We start from the raw sequence: 24,494 nt of genomic DNA on the forward strand, positions 1-24,494 counted from the left end.
GCAAAACAAGCTACTTATCTTGTTGTTATAGTACTTTAATTTATCTAGGTACGTAATAAAGACCTAAGTCTAACCCTAGCAAATTATTTTTCTTCTCCTCTAATAATATCTTGATTAATTTCGTTGCGGGATCCAAGACAGTCATTCATGTCCCTGAGACGCGCCGGACTTCAATGTTCCGGTGTTTTCATGTTTGTATCTACTGTAGATCCTGGCTTACAGGAGTTGCAGCAGTGTGGGAGGGTGTGGCGGTCTTATCCGATCAAAAAAAAATAACCCTAGCGAAGGATAAACGATGAATTCAATATAATCGGGTCAAGATACATTGATACCTATCTGTGTCAAAAGATAGAAAGAATTGGTCGTTTTGATATAAACAGAGATAAGTATGTATTACCTATATTCTGTTTACATTGCGCAACAATCAGATGTTGATAAAGAAACAAATACTTTAAAAGCAATTTAGAAAATTCCATTAAAAAGTCGTTTACCAAAACTGTAGTGTTAATTAAACATTTTAAATGCATTGTTTTCTAGACATTTTCTTACTATAATTATTGTAATTAGTAAACGAACTAAATTATATTTGTTTGTTTGTTTTGTTTGTCATTAATATGTTGCTAATAGTAGTTTATTTTGCAGTATCTAAGACATAAAAGTATCTATTGGAAAATAAACTATTACAATATGCAAATAGAACTAAATCTCGTTTGAAAACGATCAACTTTCGTGGAAGCAATAACAACCGATCCCTGGAAGAAAAACATTTGTGAAATTCCGAGAAACTGCAGTGTTGTCGGCAACATGTCTGTTTTCCTAGAACCACCCCTAGGGGGCGCTGGGCGGCGACTTTCCAGTTTCACCCCCTCTTGGGGAGGATTCTCAGTATAACTGGATTAGACTGAGCGCTGAAATGTTAATGTTTTCTAGGAATATCCAGTTCAGGACAGCTGAGCTGGAGCCATGCCAGAGTTTCTTGTGATACGCCTACGTTTATGTGGAATCCCCTCAGTCAGCTGGTACTAATGTACTAATGTTCGAGTGTACAGTTCTTGTTATGTCTTTTGTATTGGCATTTCATGTGAAATGTAAAAACGACTTGTATTTTCTTTAGGCGGAAAATTGACAACATTATTTCTTTTACTAGCCTTTGTCAGCGGCTTCGCCCGCGTTCTCGTGGAATAATAATATCCTACACCTACGCGAGGACCGTCCTGAGGACACAGTGGAACATACGGTGGCGCTGTGCCCTGCATGGGCTGAGCACCGCCGTGTCCTCAGGGATGTAGTCGGCGACGGCGACCTCTCGCGTCCGGCATTGGTACAAGCCATGGTGCGGAGCGAGGGGGACTGGGATGCCGTCTCCTCCTTCTGCGAAGCAGTCATGCTAGCTAAGGAGGAGGCGGGGCGCGTGAGAGAACGAACCTCCTCACGCCCCAGCCGTCGCGAGAGACACTCCGGGCGTCGGGGATCGCGTGACGATCTCCGGCCACCGTAAGTGCGGGCCTGCGGACGGCGAGCAAGGGTAGTTCGCCGCCCGACCAGAACCAGACCCGTGCGTGCGGCGCGTTGCGTTCCGCGCGCGCCTCAAAGAGCCATCAGACCACCACAGATGGGGCCCAGTAGGGCTGATGCCTAATCCGGAGCTGCGGACAACCTAGCGGGTTTACCGGGGCTCCGGCTCGAAAGGCAGGAGAAGGAACGGGGTGGTTTTTAGTCAGTAAGAGTCTGACACTCCCTCTCGCCGCGCCCAAGGCGAGAAAAGTCATTGGATGATTTTCCCCCCTCAAAAAAAAAAAAAAAAAAATAAACATCAAAATCCGTTTAGTAATTTCAGCGTGATTGACTGACAAATGATTTCTGGAACTTTTGATTGAATATTGTATGAGTGTCTTTCTAGAAAACGTCCACAGCGATGCGATATTAGACACTTCCTTGTTTTTTTCTAAGAATAATTGAATTTAACATTTCCAGTTTTGTCTAACGAACCTATTTCTGGTTTCAAAGAACCTGAGAGGTGTGCATCATTAGTATCGCAATGTAAGCTCGATAATTGTTAAAAACTTGCTAAATGTTTCCGCGAACTGTTGGCGATCTAGTTTGGTTACTAGTTTGATTGACACTTACAACAATAGTAAACTATATCTACGTCGGAATGCGGCCATATTGCGATAACATTGAAGCTCCTACAACTGATACAAACACTATCTTTGTATTGTTTTATTGCAGTCATTTGGCGCCAATTATCACTAGCCTTTAGATAGGTGCGTTTACCCCAATAGTTTGTGATAATAGTTGTAAACAATAGTGTATTATTTAGTTATTTGTAAAGAAAAATAGATTGTTAATACAAAGTGCAAGGTAAAATTGGTCTTGAGGGTTTGTACTTTGGACTTTAACACTTTTTAATGTACTTAGGTATAACTTTAAAGCATTTTAATCATTTCATGAAATACTTCTACTGGATTAGATTAAATTAAAATCCATGATATTACTGTCTTTAATAAGATTTTTTTATTGAAATAAGGCCTACATCTTTATTTTACCTAAGGGATGTTAACGCCATCTAGTATTCGAACTTAGTATATTATATAGATTGACAGATTAACAATGTAGTTTACAGCATGCAGCATAGTGACTGTCTTAGTAGTAGTGCAAAAATATAATAGATGGCGTTGTATTCACAAAAAAATACTATCAGTGCTCTTCCAATGTTTAATTAACACTTTTTTATTTGTTTTGATCACAGATTCATTTTAGACAATGCTGATCAGTTCAAGAATCGTACAATTCTGGACGTAGGCTGCGGATGTGGAGCGGGAAGTATCGCTGCTGCAAAAGTCGGGGCGAAACGAGTGGTAGCCAACGATATTGATCATTGTAAGTTTTAAATAATCTTATAAAGTATCCAATGTCCATTAAATAAAAAATATTACAAAGTTATTAAAAAGAATGGTAGAATAATTTCACATCCAAACGCAAAAAGTTTGGAGATGCCGGGGATCGAACCCGGGGCCTTTCACATGCAAAGCGAACGCTCTACCACTGAGCTACATCCCCGCTTGATGTTATTGACAAAATTACTGTTCGGTTTCACAGTTGCTGTTACTGCTACGAAAATAAATGCTGGATTGAATGACGTCACTATTGAAACTAGTACAAATGATTTGATCGGCGCCCGCTGTGAAGAATTTGATACGATATTGATTGGCGATATGTTTTATAATGAAGAATTCGCCAGTCTACTGTTTGAATGGCTGCTGAGACTGTCCACTAAAGATGGGAAAACGGTAAGGAATATTTACATACATACATACATATCCTCACGCCTGTCTCCCATGGGGGTAGGCAGAGACAATGGAACGGAATATTTACATAAAGTATTATACATACTAACCTAGTAGTATTGCAAAAAAGTCGTAGAAAAAAACTATAATAATTAATTTAGAAAAAAACTGTTGAAATGAAAAAAAACTTTTTTAAGCTCCCATACAAGTGAAACGGGGCGTAAGTTATTGTGTGTGTTGAATAGGTCTTTTGATAGACCCGGTCATGTTATAATTGTTGTAATAAGTAGTTAAAAACTATGTCCCACGCCTAAGAGCCTATTGCTATACACTACGCGCTACTAAGACATTTTCTAAAACCATAAAATTGTACTTTGCCTTTGCCTGACTCGGGAACCGAACTAGAGTACCGACCGATGACGTTACATCACAAGTTACGGCAAATCTCTCTTCTGCATAGGAGGACTGTCACAGGACCATGCAGGTCACTGATGATGTTTGTTCCGTTGGCCTAAATCGTCCCTGCTACTTTATTCCAGGTGCTAATCGGTGACCCAGGCCGTCACGGGCTGACTACAGCCCGACGCCAACAGATGTCGCTAGCGGCGCGCTACGACCTGCCCGCACACATTTGTATGGAAAACCACGGCTTCACACACGCTGATGTCTGGACGCTTAATAAATGATACTTACTTCAGAAATACTGTCTTTTTATTTATAAGAGATCTGCCTTACCTGATCTTAAACCTTCGCCTGCTAAGCATGAGGATAATGGCAAACCTATTTTTTGGCCTTTGTTCAACTGATGATAATGATGTTGAAGTACCAATTGCAGAAATATAATATGTATACAATGGGTAATGGTACCACAGTACAAGAAATATACCACCATTTTAAAATACCTAAATATTATTTTCAACTTCTCTTTCTTTGCAACTATGCTGGTGGATTTTAAATAAGAATGGCTATTCCCCACAAATATCGAATAAAATTGAGATACCACGAACTATGTCGATTTTAATCCTATGTGGATTGAGCAAGTGTAATTATTATTAATCAAACCTACTCCATGTGAGAAGAGGCCTTTGGTCAGCAGTGGCCACTTATAGGCTGTTGATGTGATGCGTACCGAATGAGTGACTGTGTGATATACATCTCAATAAACAAACGGATCGTGTATTTCTGCTATGTGGTTTCGATAAGGCGCTAAAACATGAACATTTTCGTTGAGAACGATACTAAGCAAATTCCACAATTAGTAACTTGACTAATTATTATATTTTAGTATAATTATCAGGTAATAGGGAAGGAAACCGGAGCTGTGTTCTGCCTGTGCCTAGCGGGTTTACCGGGGCTCCTGCTCCAAAAGCAAGAGTAGGAACGGGGTGGTTTTTAGTCAGTAACAGTTTGAGATTCCCTCTAGCCTCACCCAAGGCGGAGAAGTCATTGGATTGGTCACAGTACAAACATTACTATTTGCGTTGTATTTGTAGCAATTGATTTTCCTTTAGACTCTAAACTATTCTAAAGTTTAGAGTACCTATACCCTATGCGCCGTAACAAGGTGCGGCTGACAGATGCCTGTATGACGTTGACGTCTCTCTTTAGGGATGGACATTAGAAAAATCTTTTTTTATCGCTATCGATACTCGCAGCATACATTTAATTCTCTTTATTTTTTTTATTAAATGTGTGTGTTATTTAGTTGTGCAGTGTAACTACGTGTATATACTTGTCAAAATAAATATTTTATGACCGACCCTGAGGTGTTTCAGAGTTTCAGTTTTACAGAACCGTGAAGAATATAAGTGTATATTAGTTTGTATATGTTACTAAAGCAACCACGATCTTTCAGATTAAGTACCACCACGCAAGATAATGCGATAAAAGGCGCCGGAAAAGTCTACTACATATTTATGCTCAGATAAAGTCACTGTGGTTCGGGCAGAGAGAGCCGCGTCTACAGTAGATTTACCCACATAATTAAAGGTTTTTTAAGAGTGATAATTGAACGACGCACGATTTTCGTTTTTTATTCTAAAAAAACATCGACTACCTATCCATCGTAGCAGTACATCCCATCACTAAACACAACTATGGATTTACGTTATACGCATAACACTTTACTTTATTTTTCATTTCATTAGATTTTATTTAAAGACTGGAACATTCCGGTTGGTTTTAATTTAATTAAGTACACTTCCGAATGATTTAACATAATACGAATGTGATACAGCTTATATAGTAAGGCATAATTTTTAAATCGCAGCAACTTTCAAGAGTAATACGAAACGTTACTGATTTGGGTTGTATCTGTCAGCCGCACCTTGTTACGGCGCATAAGGTATAGTTTATATTTCAATCAGTAAGTCTCAATTGCAATATAGGGTTAAAAATAATAACACAATATCTAAGAAATTATTTAATTACCAAAATAATAACAACATTAAGTACTTTTCGCTTTCTACAAGGCACATATTCATAAGTCGTTGTAAATTCGTTGATGTCTCGAGGTACAACAGTTTACCTATAACAATCTAATTATGATAAACGTTTGTTTATTAGAAAACTAAGGCAGTTACGTCACTACTACCGGACGGGAACACTTAACTATTGTACAGATCATACAAAAATATATTTAAGTACAAAATCATTAAAGATATTTACACTTCTACACAATTATCTTACACAATAAAATCCTTAAATCTAAAATTTGTATTTTAGAAATAATTTAAAAATAACGCCATCTTGCGGCGAGTAGTGGTACTTTTTAGTGAGTATCTGCGCCACAGATTGAAGCGAGATACGATTGCTTTGTAACAGAATTTAAAGTTGATAATTATGCATAGTGTTAGCATAGATGCCGTGTTTCGATCTTGCAGTTCTGCCGGAGTAGTGTGAGTAGGTATCCATGTCCATGGTGGCGTGGGGGTGCATTATTAGAACTGGTTGTAGCGCCAACGACTTCCTTGAGCCGGAGACAGATGTCGCGTCAGTCACGTACCCGTTGTTCACCTCACCTGTAAGAAGACAACGCCGCGGTGAGTCAATTGATACGCAAACGGCACAAAAGAAAGTGTTTCGTACGTATTTGGTAATACTGGCTGGTCACGACTAACTAGTAACTACGGTAAAATGTGTTGATGTTAGCTTGGCATCGTGATCGGCAAACGAATCGTAAACTTCGTTAAATACCACAGAATGTAATTATGTACCTATATCTACGAATACCTACCTACATATTTATAGATAGATGAGTACATAAACCTGTTTGCCGTGAATTAATTCAAATTATTAAACTTATTTTGTGATTAGCTTTGTTTAAAATTCAATTTATAGTTTGTGATCTATGGAAATTATTTTAATGAAAAACAACTCAAATATCCGATAGGGAAAATGGTAAAAGACAAACTGTAGAGCCCGCTAATAACTTGTTACAAATTAAATGGGTAACAAGTTAAGGTAATAAATTGAATGAGGAGTTTAAGATAGGATGAGGTTCGATAGGAGACAATGGGAGAAGACAGTGCTGTACCAACGCCAACTATTATTAGAACTTATGACGGGATATTTACCATGTTTATTCATTTTGGTGAGTTTCCGAGTGAAATGAATAAACATGGTAAATATCCCGTCATAAGTTCTAATAATAGTGTTAGTGACCATGTCAGTTTAAAAACTTACAACCCCAAGTAGCTTGCGATAAGGACAGAAATAAGTTAAGATTGATTTAAGTCCTAATGTCTAAGTATTGCTTAGTGACAAGTAAGTTCTTAGCATACCTACTTAGTAGTAATTGTGCATATTCGTTTAGTTTACCGTGAACCGTGAGGTAACTGTGTCGAGACGGAGAGGTGATAGCATATTCATGAGCTCTGCCGGTGTATGCGACACACATTATCTTAGGTATGCGTACAAAAGCGTCTACTATATGTACAGAACTGACTAAATCCTCTTTTTTTTAATTTAATTTTCAGCTTAATTCTAACTATAATATGGTTGAAAATTTATTGACACGTGTAGTTGCAGCTGATTGGCAACTAAATCTTTTACATTTTCAACTTTATTCCAAAAGGCGAAGAATGAAAATGTATTTAAAATATTTGCCTAAAAATAAAAATTCATCGTTAGATTACCAGCTTTATTGTACGGTATTAAGGTTGAAAATATTGTCTTATTTGGAGACTAGAGAGATTTCTGTGTGTCGACTTCGTTCCGTGTTTGGCATAAATCTACATAAGTACGTAGTTCTAAACTATTCTAAAGGTATTATTGTCAAGGTTTATGAGGTTTTACAAAAAATAATTCTTCCTAAAACATAAAAATCATAATAAAATTACTTTTAACTGTGTTCTATGATAAACCAGTACCCTTAGTACGAGTTTGCTTTAGCTCGAGCTCTGATTGGCCGACACGAATGAACCAACCAATCAGAACGCCGAACGCGCTCTCGTTTCGATCTCGTTAAACGTAAATGAAACTCGTACTAAGGGTACTGAACCTTGAAAATTGCGCTCTCTAAACAATCTCACCTGCTAAAAGATTATGGAAAAATCCTCATACGTAGAGGAGACCCATAGTTTATAGGTCGGAATATCATGTCGATGTTATTATTGAAAAATAACGTTAAGCACAAAATAAGCTTTATTTTAAAGGCAAGACTGAGACTGAGACAGTTCTCACTCGCCCACTTGTAAGTATATTTGCCCTTGAATACACTACGACTATTAAATTCCTATTCAAATATCAATCCGCTGATCCGATGACATTTATCTACAATCAAAGGTTGTTTCGTTTGTAAAACAGACTCTGTTGAGGTTTTACTTGTGTAGTTGTGTCTTAATATCAGAGGAATCTTGTCAATCAGTTAACGTAGATACACGTACCTACGTTTTCACTAAAAAGTTTGTCAAGAAAATAGTTAAACCGATTTCGCTCGTCATTATACCTAAATTAAAGAAAATGTTTATTTGAACAAAACGCCAAAAAATGTCTCGCTGGTTAGTTTTCACTAAGATATGATATGAGGCATGATTGGGTGGGTAATTAACTTCCTTCAAGGCGTCTATGTCTTTACCTCTTTGGTCATGCGTAAAGAAAATTAACAGTTATTTGGAAAGAACACGGCGTTCCAAAGGCGGCAATTTAAATTTAGAAAGAGCAAAAGATATATTTCTGGCCTTGTCATTTTCTGTCTGACGTCACCGACATGTCATTTGTTTTAATTCTGATTTGTTCTAGAGGCGGCAATAATTTGAATTTAGAAAGAGCACACGATATATTTCTGGCCTTTTCATTTTGGGTCTGACGTCATTGATATGTCATTTGTTTTTATTTTGATTTGTTCTAAAGGCAGCAATAATTTGAATTTAGAAAGAGCACACGATATATTTCTGGCCTTTTCATTTTGGGTTTGACGTCATTGATACGTCATTTGTTTTAATTCTGATTTGTTCTAGAGGCGGCAATAATTTGAATTTAGAAAGAGCACACGTTATATTTCTGGCCTTGTCATTTTGTGTCTGACGTCACTGATATGTCATTTGTTTTTATTTTTATTTCTTCTAGAGGCGGCAATAACTTGGATTTAGAAAGAGCATACGATATATATCTGGCCTCGTCATTTTGGGTCTGACGTCATTGATACGTCATTTGTTTTAATTCTGATTTGTTCTAGAGGCGGCAATAATTTGAATTTAGAAAGAGCACACGATATATTTCTGGCCTCGTCATTTTCGGCCTGACGTCACTGATATGTCATTTGTTTTTATTTTTATTTCTTCCAGAGGCGGCAATAATTTTGATTTAAAAAGAGAACACGATATATTTCTGGCCTTGTCATTTCGGGCATGACGTCACTGACATGTTATTTGTTTTTTTTTTGATTTGTTCTAGAGGCGGCAATAATTTGGATTTAGAAAGAGCACACGATATATTTCTGGCCTCGTCATTTTCGGCATGACGTCACTAACATGTCATTTGTTTTTTCTCTTGTACTATTGAAAATATTGGAAAGCAATCTCTGCGAACTTATAGACCGGCAAATATTGCTCGGTACTGCCAAGTCAAATAATTTTGCTATACCATAGTAGCATGCATTTTTTTCGCTCATTTTTCGAGGAAGGTACCTACCTATTGCTATCTATTCTCATCCAGTTCGGCACAAAAATATATATACAAAATATCATTTCTGTACATTTAAATACAAAAATCAATTTTAAATTCCTAACTTACACCAGCTTTATACCAAATTGTAATCACAAAGACATAACCACAGAAAGAGAATACCACGATTTTTTTAAAACTTAAAAACTATTTAATACTTAGTATTTATAGTTTTTTTACGCATGCGTAAGAACCCAAACTTTCCCCTATCTACTACAATTCCCACAGTTTCGGTATCACAGCACCAGTAGCTATGTACCCAGTAGTAATGCGCGGAGTTTTTCCTATTGTTTACACATAATGATATCTCCGAATTCATGCACTTTCACTCGCATTCACTCTCTACTCAATGTATTCTATCTAATTAGGCTTGTGTGTGTGTGTGCGTAATGCGTATTGTGTCATGGTGATAGTAAATGCTTTAACTGTTTTAAGTAGTCTGTTTTTTTTAAACAATGATAGCAAGAAAGTACACGAGCTACCTGATGGTAAGTGGTTACCGTGGCCTATGAACGCTTGCAAAACATGGGCCCTTAATAAACCTATTTACTCCCTTCTTGAAGTAGGTACCCCATATTTCTTACGGAAACAAATACTTTCGAAGATAAATTGATTTGAAATATCCTGGGACGACACTGCTAGATACGTTTTATATGTAGAAATTACGTATTTCCTCCCTCTCCTTAACTTTGATTCGTTTTATCTTAGTATTGTTATCTTATAGGACTATATTAATATTTTTTCATTACCTAAACGACGGACTAAACAAATAATTTTCACACCCGTCATCATCCCTATTGGATCAGTAAGATGCGAAAGATTTTGAAGATACAATACATGTTCGTTAATTGAATATTATTTCACTCATAACCTCACATAGCTCGCCTACCAGTTTTCCATTAGGTACATATACGCATCCCTAGTAGCACAGTAACACATAAACGCTCGCTCCGTGCTGTGGTTAACAGGGTGGAAACATGTAGGTACTAGGTACATAATATAATACCGAGTGCGTTGCGCAATTGTGTACTAGACATACTAGATATACTAGATAGACATACGAGCTAGTGTTCTTGTGTTGTGTAGTGTGTCTTTCAAGACGCTTTGTTTTATGTACTAAACGGCTTTTGAGAGTTTAACCTTCTTTCATAGTCTTACAATGAAACTGGTCTTCTTTATACTGATCGTGTTTTGTTACGTCGTGTTAGTTTGTCTTAGGGTAGGTTCAGATGACAAGCGCTCAGCGCGCGTTGAACGCGCGTTGAATTTTTGTATAGTGTTCACATGGTGCGCGCTTGTCAGGCGTTAAACGCGCGTTGTTGCGGCCAGTTTGAGTTCTACATTTGTCGAAGATGGACGTAGAAACAGTTTTATCGGTGATTTTATACAGACGGCAGAAACGACACAACAGAAGACGGAGATATTGGGTTCACCCAATTTTGTCAACCAGGCTGACTGAAAGCCAGTACATTATTTTATATCCTAAGTTAAGGCAATTTGAGCCCAAATTCTTTAACTACTTCAGAATGTCCATCAAGTCATTTGATGACTTACTGACTCTCATAAACGATGAACTCGTAGCAGTATAATTCCGTATTAAAAGCTTCGGTTTCCATTTCGGACGATTTTCGGACGAACTTGACGAACCCTAAAATACGTCTATCCGCGTCGAAAGCGCGCGCTCAACTGAACGGAAACATAGAAAACCAATGATCTCAAAGCGGCGTTGACGCGCGCTGACAACAGTCGAGCGCTAGCGCAGCGTTGAACGCGCGCGTTACTAAAACGCGCGTTAGCATGTGTACGGCCTGAATAAAATGTATGTAGTTGTAAACGCGCGTTATCAAAACGCGCGTTGAGCGCTTGTCATCTGAACCTACCCTTAAGCTTTATGCTTGGTGACTTTCAATCTCACTGATTTTTGCCAATTAATATACATACAATCACAATCATTAGATATTAATATACTCGTACAATCACAATCCAAAATCTCTGGATTAAAATCTGTCTCACGAAAGTTATAATAAAATTTTTGGATTAGGATCGATTTTTGACATTTATTTAGTTGCATGGAGTTTCTGTCTAGTGTATTAAACGGAATTCTGATTCCCACGATCATTTATTATTAAAATCCATTGCATAAAAGATACGTATTGAATGCCTTACCACCTAGAAGACGTCAGACAACAGAAGCCTTAACTACATGGTAAAAATCAGAAGTAAGATTGTAATTACCTTTGTACAGCGAAGGTGGCGGGTACCCGCTGTCTGGCTGCAGCCGCACGTGCCTGGTCGCCAGGATGAACGCCAGGGCAGACAGCACGATGCCGTCCAGGCACCCGATCACTGCCAGCAGGTACGCCCAGCGAATGTGACATCGACCTGAAACAATAATATGGTTTTAGTATGTCTTTGAGAAAAAATCCAACCTTTATCTGTTTGCGGGTGGTAAAAATAAAAAGCTTGTCTTTAACTATACAATAAAGTTAATACTTTACTGCCTCATTGGTCGAGTGGTCGCAAGTGTGATCGACAAGGGGTCTTGGTTTCGATTCCCCGGTCGGAAAAAGTATATTTTTTTCGGTTTCTCGAAATATTTTTCAGTAGTAGAACGTAGTCTGGAATTGTGCCGAAAACCTAATCCTCCGGAGTTTCATTTGAAATATATTGGGTCCCCAACACGGTGCATCTTAAATTTCTTACAAACTGTCATATTCTCACAGACTCAAATCCAATTTCTAGATTAATATATATTTTAACTTAAACCTAATTAATAAAAAATAAAAAAATTCAAGGCAACCAATTAATATCAGAGAATATTACAAACGCGAATCAAGTGATCTGCTAAACTTTATTTGATAGTACAAATAGTACAATGAACGATCGAAGGTCGGTTACTATCTAAATCATCTCCTGACATTTATATACAGAATACAGATTAAATATTAATATGTTTAGTATCGGAGTGCAATGGTTATGCAATTAGGTCGTGCCTACAGCCTAAGACCTGCCTGCTTAATTCATTTCCAATGATAACCTGCATAGATTAAAGTTTTTAAATCGATTTATAGTCTGCCTATTCTATGTTTTGAAATCTATGTTTATGGATATTATGGAAGATTCAAAATCAAATTCAAATTCTTTATTTGCAGATTATGGGTGAGCTAAGAAGATGTTCTAAAAATAAAATTATAAATCGCCATAATCATGCTTACGCTGCATAGCGTAAGCATGATTATGGCGATTTATAATTTTTATGCAAATTAGATATAGACGAATTAAAACAGTATCATGCAAACATATCAAGAAAAAAAATAGTCCATACAATTACGAGAAATGTCAAACTTACAATAATAACATTCATTATTAGGTACATTCAGTTATTAATTTAATTCAAAAAGTCTGGATTTTTGTGTGTTATTTTAATTATTTATCTATTACAACAATAACAAAGTGTAATGGATGTACAAAAGTTTAATATATTATAATTACACAGTTAGCGACAATCACAATTAGGTAACACACAGACAGCAGTAATATAGTTCAAACAATAATCTAGGATCTAGGTACAAGGTAGGACGCCGCGCGACGCAGTCGCGCGCGTATGTGCTTTCACTACGGGCGTGTAGGGCCGACTGGCGACGTGAGGAGCGGTGGGAACGCCGCGGCTTGCGTTAGCGCGCGAAGCGCGTAACCGACGCGTCGGATGATATTCTCGTTATAACACAGCACGTAAACGACGCGACGGATGATATTCTCGCTACACACTCCCCCTCTAGTTCGGACATAGCGCCCTCGCGTTCGGACTAGCATCGAATTTACGGGGTCGACCACGCTTGCGCTTCTCACGAACCGGAGACACGATGTCGCCGACGAATGGCGTTAAGTGTGACACATGGTACCGTCCAATGTGTTCAGCTCGCGTAAGTCCCTCGATAACATAAGTGGTGGGACTTACCACTTCCCGAATACGATACGGGCCGTCTCTCCTAGGGATGAACTTCGCGGTTTGTCCACGGCCTGCGTCGTTCATACTCTGCGTCTTTAGGAGGACAAGGTCACCTACCTTATAATCCGGAGGCGTACGTCTACCTTAATCAGCATACTTCTTCCTGTTGGACTGGGCCTGCTCATGGACATCCCTGGCATCTAGAAGCGCTGTCGACAACCTACGAAGGTAAGGCGTAATACTCGGTACGAAATTATCGTTATCCACGATGGCTTTCATATCAGCCACGACGTCAGATGGTGCGCGCAGCTCCCTTCCGAAGGTAAGAAAAGCCGGTGAAAACCCCGTACTCGCTGTCACGGCTGAATTCATCGCAAACCTTATAGCTGCGAGATGGCGATCCCAAGAGGCGTGGTCCTTCCCCACCAGAATTGCCAACTGGGGTTTGAGGTCCCGGTTCTTGCGTTCAACGGGGTTGCTTTCCGGGTGGTACAACGGCGTCAAAGACTGTTTGATACCCATCACGTGACATGCCTGTTGCATCACCTCAGCTACGAACTGAACTCCGTTGTCGCTGACCATCCTACGCGGGACTCCAAACCTCAAGAAGACTTCGCCGATTAAAATCTCAGCGCACTCTACGCTGGTGGCGGTCTCCAACGCAAATAACTCAACCCAGTGAGTACACACGTCCTCTATAATAAGAATCCAACGGTTACCTTTAGCCGTCTTCGGCAAAGGTCCAAACAAATCTACTGACACGACCTCGAACCGGCGAGTCGCAGCAGGCGTCTGCAGTAGTCCTGCAGGCTTCTTGTTGTCTGCTTTATAACGCTGACAAGCAGCACAACGTCTAATATAGTCAGCAACGAAGGTCCTCATACCTACCCAAAAGTAGCGAGCTCTGATGCGCTGCAGGGTCCTCTCAACACCGAAATGACCTGCGGTGGGAGCGTCATGGAAGTCAGCAAGGATGCCCTCTCTTTCATGACTCGGTACCACGAGACAGGCGGAGTCAGCGTCGTCAGCCTCGGGTGCACACCGATACAACACTCCATCAGACATCAGATAACCTCGTTCTGACCAGCCCCTCCCCCTAGACGGATCGGAGTCCTCCAGATCCTCTACGATCGTCTTCAGCTCGGGGTCTTTGAGCTGGTTATCACGTACGTCGGCAGGTGCCCTGTGCGGTATATCTACAGTCACTAAGCATACCTCGCATCCACCTGGGTCCCTTTCACAGCAGGCGGGGCGGCTTAGTGTATCTGCAATCACGTTCACCTTACCAGGGGTGTACTGGATCTGTAAGTTATAAGCCTGAAGGGTCAATGCCCACCTTGCCAAACGGCCACTGGGGGACTTCAAACTCATCAACCAACGTAAGGGTTGATGATCGGACTTAACGATGACCTCTGACCCTTCGATGTAGCCCCTGAATTTAGTCACCGCCCAGACCACAGCTAGTGCCTCCCTTTCCGTGGTGGTATAGTTGCGCTCAGCTGGTAACAGCAACCGACTGGCGTACTCCACAGGCCTCTCGTCAGGGCCCTCCCCCTGCATCAGAACTGCTCCGAGACAGTAACCACTACTGTCGGTATTAAGTGAGAAGGGCTTACTTTCGTCGGCTTGACGGAGTATGGGAGCGGTGACCAGGAGTCTCTTGATGTGCTCGAACGCAGCCTGCTGCTCCTCATGCCACCTCCACGAGCTATTCTTCTTGAGAAGGTCAGTTAAAGGCTTCGCGACAGCGGCGTAATTCGGCACAAATCGCCGGAACCAGCTTGACGTAGCTAAGAAACCTTTAAGCTGCCTCTCGTTCTTCGGGGCAGGCATGTCAGCTATGGCTGAGGTCTTCTCCGGGTCTACCTGCAAACCACCGGGTACAATAATGTGCCCCAGGAACCGCACCGAATCACAGGCAAAACAACTTTTCTTGCGGTTAACACGCAGATTAAATTTATCCAGCCTATCGAAGACTGCCTCCAGATCCTCGAGGTGTTCTTCAAATGTGGGCGACAGAACAATCAGGTCATCTAGGTAGCCTAGGATACTTACCGATCTACCACCACCCCGGGGGTCTGAGGATGTCACAGCGCCGTCACTGGTCTCGAGTGTCCGCGCTGGTACAACCAGGTTCGACCGGAACCGGTCGATCAGTCTCTGGAACGTGGCGCCGGAGTTGCGCAATCCCATGGGCATTCTCTTAAACCTGTAGGTGCCAGAGGGCGTAATAAACGCGGTCTTGTCGCGGTCCTCTTCTGCGACACTTACCTGGAAATAGCCAGAATGAAGGTCGAGCGTTGACATGTAGGCGGTGGTCTTCGCGGCATGAAGAACGTCTTCTATGCGCGGCAGTGGGTACCGGTCAGGCTCCGTCACAGCATTGAGCTTGCGGTAATCCACACATAACCGGACGCCACCGTCTTTCTTCTTCACCAACACTACGTTCGCGGCCCACGGCGACTCACACTCCTCTATAACGTCTGCTCGCAGCAGCTTCTCGAGCTCACCGTCCAGCAGCTGCTTCTTACCTGCCGACATCCGGTAGGGTGGTGAGGCGGTAGGCTCCTGCCTCTCGCCTACTCGAATGTGGTGAGTAGCGTAAGATGTAGCTGGTCCCTCGGTGGCGAAGCGCGCAGCCTTAGAAATTATAAGCTGGTTGAGCTGCGTCCTCTGAGCAGGTGACAGCTTAGATCCTTCGTTTTCTCTCAGTGCCAGGCCGGTGGTGTTAACCTGCATCAGCTCTGCGTCACTGGTGGACATAAGACTGTAAGAGCGCACAAAGGGTACCTTCACCTTTGTCGAATCTGAAAAATACCAACAACCACGTTGAAGGTCAAGCAAAATACCAGATTTCGTAATAAAATCTTGTCCGAGAAGCGTCCTATTCTCCGCCCCTGGTATAACAATAAATGTTGTAGGTACAATACGTCCCCGTACTACAACATTCGTATCGCACAACAACACGTCACGTGTATGTTGGGTCCCGTCGGCCAACCCTATCGTGCGGCGGGCCGATGTAAAACTAGTCCCGTTCTTTAACAAAATAGCATACAAACCGGGGCTAGCTAAGCTTTCGGTAGCGCCGGTATCAAGCACAGCGACACCTAATAACGAAGCCACTTCAATATTTATCGTCGGCTGCGACGTGGAGGAATCGTGTGTATAAGCACTTTGGAAACTTACCTTCCCGTCGGCGGCCGCGGCTGGTGCATCTTCCTTGCACTTGCCTTTACAAGTGGGACATTTCGACCGAATAACGCCTTCACGACCGCAACCATAACAAGCTAACTCATTACCTTTCGACTTACACTCGTCCGTCGTGTGTCCGAAACGTTTGCAGCGTGCACAGCGTGGTCTAACACGTTTAGAAGTCGCGCTACTACTATCTATGTTCGAACTAGAGTCGGACGTAGTCGTTTGAGGGTTAACATTTTTCACCGCAGCCGTTTGCGGGTTAATATTTTTACCGGTCGCATTTGAAGGGTTATCTTTATCACGTAAATTCGTGTTCGCGGTATTATTGTTGTGAGACGATGTACTAGATTGGTTCGCTTCGCCCAGCATCTCCTCTACGTACCTAGCTCTCTCAAGTAGACAGTCGACACTACTTACGCTATCACGCGGAACACGTTTGCGGATTCTACGGTGTAACAGGCCATACACTATATCGAGTTGCATTTGTTGTGGTAAAGGATATGGTAACCGCGAAATGTTAGCACGCACACGCGAAATATATACGTCGGCACTTTCACTTTGTTGTTCTGTCGCGAATATGTCGCGTAAGACCCTGTGGGCTGGGCGCGCCGCGCCGTACATGAAGCGCAGCCGGCGTAACGCGTCGTCCCAGCTCTCCACCGTAGGTCGCACTCCTCGCCACCACACGGCGGCGTCTCCGGTCAGCAGCATCGGCAGTCCTCGTAACGCGTGGTCATCCGAGACGCCTGCGCACTCCTTGTAGACGAGCACGCTCTCGATGAACGCTTCCACGACGTCGGCGTTGCAGGCGGCTCCATCGAACCGAGCCGTGCACCGGGTAAAATTGCTCTGCGCAGTGTGCACCGCGTGCACTCCTGCAGCAGGAGGTTGAGTCGACCCCCTCATCACGCTGGCCAGGATCCTAGATAGCTGGTCTTCTGACATTGTGATCATATTCGTATCGCGTCGGTCCGTTGTGGTAGGTGACGCCGCCGCCATGTTGTTGTCCGCGGCGGTTCCCGCCACTCGCGTATCCGTGAACTCTTCGTCACTATCACTACTGCGGTTCTCGATAGCCGTCTGTCCGCGTGTTTTCGGCATCTTCACGAGACACGACGGTTACAGCCTCGGCACAGTAGGTACACAACCGAGCGTGGAATACGTTCGCACTCACGTAGGTACTTCGAGCACGAGCCACGAGTTGGGCGCAATTTTTGTAATGGATGTACAAAAGTTTATTATATTATAATTACACAGTTAGTGACAATCACAATTAGGTAACACACAGACAGCAGTAATATAGTTCAAACAATAATCTAGGTACAAGGTAGGACGCCGCGCGACGCAGTCGCGCGCGTATGTGCTTTCACTACGGGCGTGTAGGGCCGACTGGCGACGTGAGGAGCGGTGGGAACGCCGCGGCTTGCGTTAGCGCGCGAAGCGCGTAACCGACGCGTCGGATGATATTCTCGTTATAACACAGCACGTAAACGACGCGACGGATGATATTCTCGCTACAAAAGTTTAAAATTGCATAGCTCTCTGATGACTAACTACACTGTAAGAAAGGGCGGTAGTTTTACGGTTTTCAAACGATTAATCTTCAAAATAGGTCATGAATTTCTATCATATCGAATGTAGGTACACTATGTTTGTGTTCTAATTGAGATCAGAATAAGAAAGAATAAGTAGCATATCTCCATCCTTGTCATTTTGGGTCTGTCGTCACTGACATGTCATTTGTTTTTGATTTAGAAAGAGAATGCTATCTGTCTATCCCTTTCATTTTGGGTCTGACGTCACTGATATGTCATTTGTTTTTGATTTAGAAAGAGAATGCTATCTGTCTATCCCTTTCATTTTGGGTCTGACGTCACTGATATGTCAATTGTTTTTGATTTAGAAAGAGAATGCTATCTGTCTATCCCTTTCATTTTGGGTCTGACGTCACTGATATGTCATTTGTTTTTGATTTAGAAAGAGAATGCTATCTGTCTATCCCTTTCATTTTGGGTCTGACGTCACTGACATGTCATTTGTTTTTGATTTAGAAAGAGAATGCTATCTGTCTATCCCTTTCATTTTGGGTCTGACGTCACTGACATGTCATTTGTTTTTGATTTAGAAAGAGAATGCTATCTGTCTATCCCTTTCATTTTGGGCCTGACGTCACTGATATGTCAATTGTTTTTACATTTAGAAAGAGAATGCTATATGTCTATCCTTTTCATTTCGGGTCTGACGTCACTGACATGTCATTTGTTTTTCGATTTAGAAAGAGAATGCTATATGTCTATCCCTTTCATTTTGGGTCTGACGTCACTGACATGTCATTTGTTTTTTCATTTAGAAAGAGAATGCTATCTGTCTATCCTTGTCATTTTGGGTCTGACGTCACTGACATGTCATTTGTTTTTCCATTTAGAAAGAGAATGCTATATGTCTATCCTTTTCATTTTCGGCATGACGTCATTGACGTGTCTTTTGTTTTATAAGCCGAATAGCTAGTCAAATGAAGGCATGTTTGCTTACCTATATTATACTGGTCGGCGGTGGGTCCACATGTCTCCTGCACAGCGGTCTCGCCCCAACCTGCCGGGTACACTGCTACACCGGCTACCATGCTCAGCGCTGGAATTGTAAACACAAAATGTTAGATCAATTATTCTTGAAATGATACTCGGAGGAATATTTTTGAGGATTTAATATTATTGCTCAAATTATAGTGGCACATCATTTCATGTTGTTAAGGTTCTTAAAAATTGGAGAGTTCAATAATACTCGGGTATCGAACTTCGCTCAGTTGGCAAACAAACGCTAAAGAAGAAAACTTTTAAAATTACCTATAACTCATGTCATTTGTGTAAAGCTACATATATGAAGAGACTGCTGGGGTACACAGACTGCTAGACTATAATAGAAAACCACATCAAAATTACGAAAAAAAATATTTTTAATTGTGAAATTGCTTTACCTATTTGTGAGCATAGCGCTTACATTGTGATAGAATCAGTTCTAAATAAGAACGTAAAAGTACACAATTATTCCGATTTTAAAGTAAGCAAGAATTATTAAAATTCCCTCAAAAAAATCCCTTATTTTCCCACGAAGAACAACATCGGTATTTACTTTGTCATCACATAAACGAGTGTGTAATTGTAACGAGAGGCGGCAAGCTGATCGAATTGAAACGGAAACCGAGCGGCAGTGGGAACTACAAGTATTGTGTTGTATGTATTGTATTGTATTCTGTTGTACATAATATTGTATTGTATTTGTATTTAGCGCAGGTGCCGCTACTTCCCATGCTTGTAATCGGAGGTTAACGCATTGAAATTGTATCCGCTTGTTTGTAAAGAACGGTACGGTTTCAGCAAACTTATCAAGTTTACTACAAAAATAAAACATTCTTACGCCATTTCCAGTTCTACCAATATACGTATTGCAATGTTACTGCAGGTGTGGCAAAGAAAATTAATGATTTCCTTTCCTAAACATACGAAAAAAGTCTTTATACCCAACTAGCAAACCCGGCGAACTCTGTTTCGCCACCAATGATTCACCCTGTTTTCCTGCTTTTCCTGAATTTTCTATAAACTATTATACAAACTTCTTGCTATAAACCTCACAGAGCCCAAGACCTTTCCAACGAATGCAAAACCGTGGAAATCGGTTCGTGCGTTCTGGAGTTATAGCGTCAGGAAGGAAAACCCGACTTATTTTTATATTGTACCCAAATTAAATAGAATTTAAAGTAAAATATTTGGCAGCCATCAATGCAACTAGACAACCGTCAACTCATTCATCTTTCGCATTAATAATTACGTGACGTGACAGAAGCTAGACGTTACGGCAGTCAGAAATGATTTCGTTACGCGACATAGTTCCGTTTCGAATTATCAGCCGCAGCCAGTGATCTGAGTTTCCCTTCATTAGGCCGACATCGCGAGAAACTAAGGCTGCGTTCACACTCGACGGACCATGACCCGGCCCGGGCCCGCGTCACCGCGTCCACACTTTCAATGCAGATTTCAATTTTTACTTTTAACTATCTCTAGTAGAAATGCGGAAAATCTGGTTGTTGTTCCATACAACTAATAGATTTAGGACTTGTTTCACAATGTGTGGATAGCCGCTATGTATCAGTTTACTTAGAATTAAGAGCGTAATCTGTATGAACTATGTGTCACATAAGTTTATCGGACACTTATATGAAAGAGGTGAAACAAGCGCTTAATACCATTAATGTTTATAATCTGTGGTTCAGAAGTAAGCTTCTAAAAGACGCGCATAACAAAATTCAGTTAGGTAATTAATTGAAGTCAACATTAATTGTTCCAAAGCCTTCAAAAGCCTGGCATTGTATGAAAGATTCGCTTGATCCTACTTAGTTTAAAACTAGATATTGCATTGAAAACAGACGTGTGTTTGTAAATATGAAGTGACCATAAAACTAGGCCCCAATAAGGATCCAAAGCTCAAATCATTCCCATCTTGACAGTAATTAACAAACTCCCTCATATGTTTCTGTGCCACAAACCATGATAGCTTCTATTGGCTAGCCAGCCACTAGCCACTGTTTCCCACAGCGCTCCTTGAAGCGTGACGTAACATAGCTCCCGCCAACTCATTAACACCGCAGTATAAAATAATTACACTGTGGTAATACTTACTGGGTAATTACACGGCATATGTAACGCTTTCGCAACTATTATCACATTATATGCAGGCGATGGTAACGCGAGACTGTGTTACAAAGGTCACGGTGGTAAACACTTATTATTGGCCACAAGACAATCATTAAAGAAATATTGCCTCAAACATGTTAAGCCGACAGTTCCGGTTGTCATATAACCATCCATTATAACAATCTCTACGGCTATTTTGATCTAAATGATCATAGTTAAGACCCATTCTTATCACACCCTGTTATTTTATAATGGGACAAGCCTGTCACACCGCTGCAACTCCTGTAAGCCAGGATTTACAGTAAATACGACCATGCAAACACCGGAACACTGAAGTGTCTCAGGGACATGAATGACTGTCTTGGATCCCGCAACGAAATAAATCAGAAGAAATTATTAAAGGAAAAGAAAGAGAAAACGACAGTTTCCATTTCCCTTGGTGAATTTAATGCATAATTAACGCATATGGTATCACCCTTAGAGAAATTCAATTCGAAAAGCCCTAACAAATTACTCCACCTTGAAGATTCGCTCAAGTCCCCAATTTGAACTTCCTATCATATCCCCAAACAACTATGACATTTATTTATTTCATCATCCAATAATGTAACAAGAGATGACATCTGACATAACTTGCCATAATTTTCACATGGAGTCGCAAAACTGGCATCATGTAACGTGATTATCATAAACATTAGCAAATAAATGGCAACATTATAACAGGTAGCCGAAAAATCTAGGTAAATGTTAGCCTATAGTCAGCTACATGTTAAGATATTGTACAACCAGCTATTATGTTACAAACGAATAACTTCTTTAGAGATAGAAGGCTAACAAAATAAAAGCAAAAGTGCAAAGGTGAAGCGAATGCCCCGAGCAACGTAACACAAATTGTGTAACGCATCTGTTACGACAAATTGAGAGCATTACTGAGTGCACGCAAAATTATGAGACGGAGAAAATACTACGTGAGGAGTAGCGTAGAGGTACCAGATTAATAGTGGAGACGACATTAACAGTAGTATTTAAATTAAATAACTAAAGGTATTTTAATCCGGAGCTGCGGACTACTTAGCGGGTTTATCGGGGCTCCGGCTCGAAAAGCAGGAGTAGGAACGGGGTGGTTTTTTAGTCAGTAAGAGTCTGACACTCCCTTTCGCCTCGGCAAAGGCGAGAGAAGACATTGGTCGATATTGACCCCTTAAAGGTACGAAGAAGAAAGATTCAGAGACGAATTATGATCAGTCAGAGATGCATAAGCAGACCGTATTGGAGTAGGGGATGGGATAAGATTACAATGAGGCCATTTTAGATTGCTCCATGCTAAGTCGCTTTACAGAAACAACTTAACCTGATGAACGAAATCAAGTATACTACACTACAGCGCATATCCGATATACTGTTAAACAAATCATAACCAGAATCTGCTGAGTAACCAAATGACAGGTGTAGCTTCATGAATCAACGAATCGTTGAGTGAATCTCAGCCACTTATTGAAATGCTGCTCGTTATATATTTATCATTAGTCATCGCACTCATCTTATTATTTCTTCATATTTGTTTTTATATGCATTACACCTACGTACATATATTTATTGAAAGTGGTATTTAGTTGTTGATTTGAGGTTTTTAGCTACATCATCCGAATTTATCTTACAGAAAACCGACGTGGAACAACGCTTGCGTCGTGTTTCATTGCGTGAGTATGGTTACTGCAGGCCCAATTACCCCCACCCAATCTAAGTAATCCCCGATTCCCCAACAGCCCTTAGATTTCTAACCCCAAAAATCAGGCAATGCATTTGTGACGCCTCGGGTGTTGATGGGCGGCGGCAATTGTTTACCATCAGGTAATCCATCTGCTCGTTTACCGACTTATACCATAAAAAATAATTCATCTACAAAGTGTGAGATGAAACGACAATTAATTTAAAAGTATCTAACTAAAAGCAGCTACATTATGGCTGCAGTAGCTGTGTATGGCGATTTCTTATAATGAATGTAAATATCGCGATATATAATGAATGTAAATGACATAACAGGTCAGTCTATTCACGGCTCTGATTGCAAAACTGAGGAAACTGAGATATATGGACATAATTACCTGCATACCTATATACCTACTTAAGTTTAGCACTTAGGACACAAGTGTGACTTTTTTAGTCACAGATTTCTAATATAAGTGTTTTAACTGGCATGGTCACTAACACTAACATTAGAACTTGAGACGGGATATTTACCATGTTGATTTATGTCTATGAGTTTCCGATATTTTGGCACTGTTGCAAGAGCCATGATCACGGATGATCAGTTCATGTTCATTAAGTTCTAATGTTACAGATTTCTAATGTCCAAAGGCTGTCTGTTTAACAGATAAACAGCTCATAAACCAGACTGTTTATATAAAATGTCTTGTGTATGGGAGAAACTTTAATGACAGCGGACAAATTATGTTCGCTTTCCAGCCGGCTTAAATATAGACTTCCTAAGACGATGGAAAGCTGTTTGTGTGTCACTGAAGTTAATAAGTTTTGTAGTAGTCTTAAGGATAAATAATTTGGAGCATAGGACAACTAATATTTCAAACATTGGCAGGATTTGTAGTTCATATCAAGTTTAAGCTCATATCAGCGAGTTCCTTTAAGCGCAATTTGTATGTGTTACAAAATAAACATAGAGATTTGGATTTGTTCCGAATTGTAATTTTTGCTATGATCATAGTGACTACTCATAATCTATTTAATGTTCATTGGTATCTACTACCATATACCTACGTGCACCAAAGTATACGAATGCAATCACGTTTATTAAAAAATCTAGATAGGCCACGAATGTATGCACATCTCTTAGAAAATAGATGCGGCAGATTTTACTGTGTCTTCTACACACGACACAATAATATGCTATATCTAACGTATTTTATAACGCATCCATATATGAAGTTAAGAGATGCATCTGTGACAGGAACCCATGTTACAAGCATAGTGCTGGTACATAAAGTAAATGGTTTGTCGACGGCTTTCTAGACCACTTTCGATGTTTATCGGCTTGTGGTCAGTTTACTTACTTTCAGACTTCTTGTACCTATTGAGTTAAATCGTTCAGTTAATCAAGCGTTCGCGGTGAAATTTTAACGAAAGCTAAGATTTAGTTAGATAATTGTTACTGTCACGTAGTTAGAAGGAAAGTGCTTTAATTAATGTTTG

At 40.6% G+C, this 24,494-nt stretch overlaps 2 protein-coding genes and 1 non-coding gene across 5 annotated transcripts in view; 1 reads left to right on the forward strand and 2 right to left on the reverse strand.

Moving 5' to 3' along the window:
• The window catches only part of LOC118279334 (electron transfer flavoprotein beta subunit lysine methyltransferase-like), a 51,756-nt gene extending 47,768 nt beyond the window's left edge, over positions 1–3,988 (forward strand). For all 3 annotated transcript variants that reach the window (XM_035599001.2, XM_050698457.1, XM_050698458.1), the window contains exons 3-5: positions 2,750–2,880; positions 3,100–3,290; positions 3,827–3,988. In XM_035599001.2, the coding sequence (XP_035454894.2) occupies positions 2,750–2,880; positions 3,100–3,290; positions 3,827–3,973 (469 nt within the window). In that variant the 3' untranslated portion in view covers positions 3,974–3,988. The remainder of the gene's footprint in view (positions 1–2,749; positions 2,881–3,099; positions 3,291–3,826) is intronic.
• Trnaa-ugc (transfer RNA alanine (anticodon UGC)) lies at positions 2,989–3,060 on the reverse strand. Its single transcript has one exon. It is a non-coding gene; the product is annotated as a tRNA-Ala (tRNA).
• A 1,708-nt stretch (positions 3,989–5,696) lies between the features above and the next one.
• The window catches only part of LOC118279152 (LHFPL tetraspan subfamily member 3 protein), a 43,193-nt gene continuing 24,395 nt past the window's right edge, over positions 5,697–24,494 (reverse strand). The window contains exons 2-4 of the mRNA XM_035598690.2: positions 19,132–19,230; positions 11,688–11,834; positions 5,697–6,307 (exon numbers count right to left, since the gene is read on the reverse strand). Coding sequence (XP_035454583.1) covers positions 6,114–6,307; positions 11,688–11,834; positions 19,132–19,230 — 440 coding nt within the window. The 3' untranslated portion in view covers positions 5,697–6,113. The remainder of the gene's footprint in view (positions 6,308–11,687; positions 11,835–19,131; positions 19,231–24,494) is intronic.

The sequence above is a fragment of the Spodoptera frugiperda genome, chromosome 14, assembly GCF_023101765.2.
Source record: "Spodoptera frugiperda isolate SF20-4 chromosome 14, AGI-APGP_CSIRO_Sfru_2.0, whole genome shotgun sequence".
Taxonomy (NCBI): Eukaryota; Metazoa; Arthropoda; class Insecta; order Lepidoptera; family Noctuidae; genus Spodoptera; species Spodoptera frugiperda.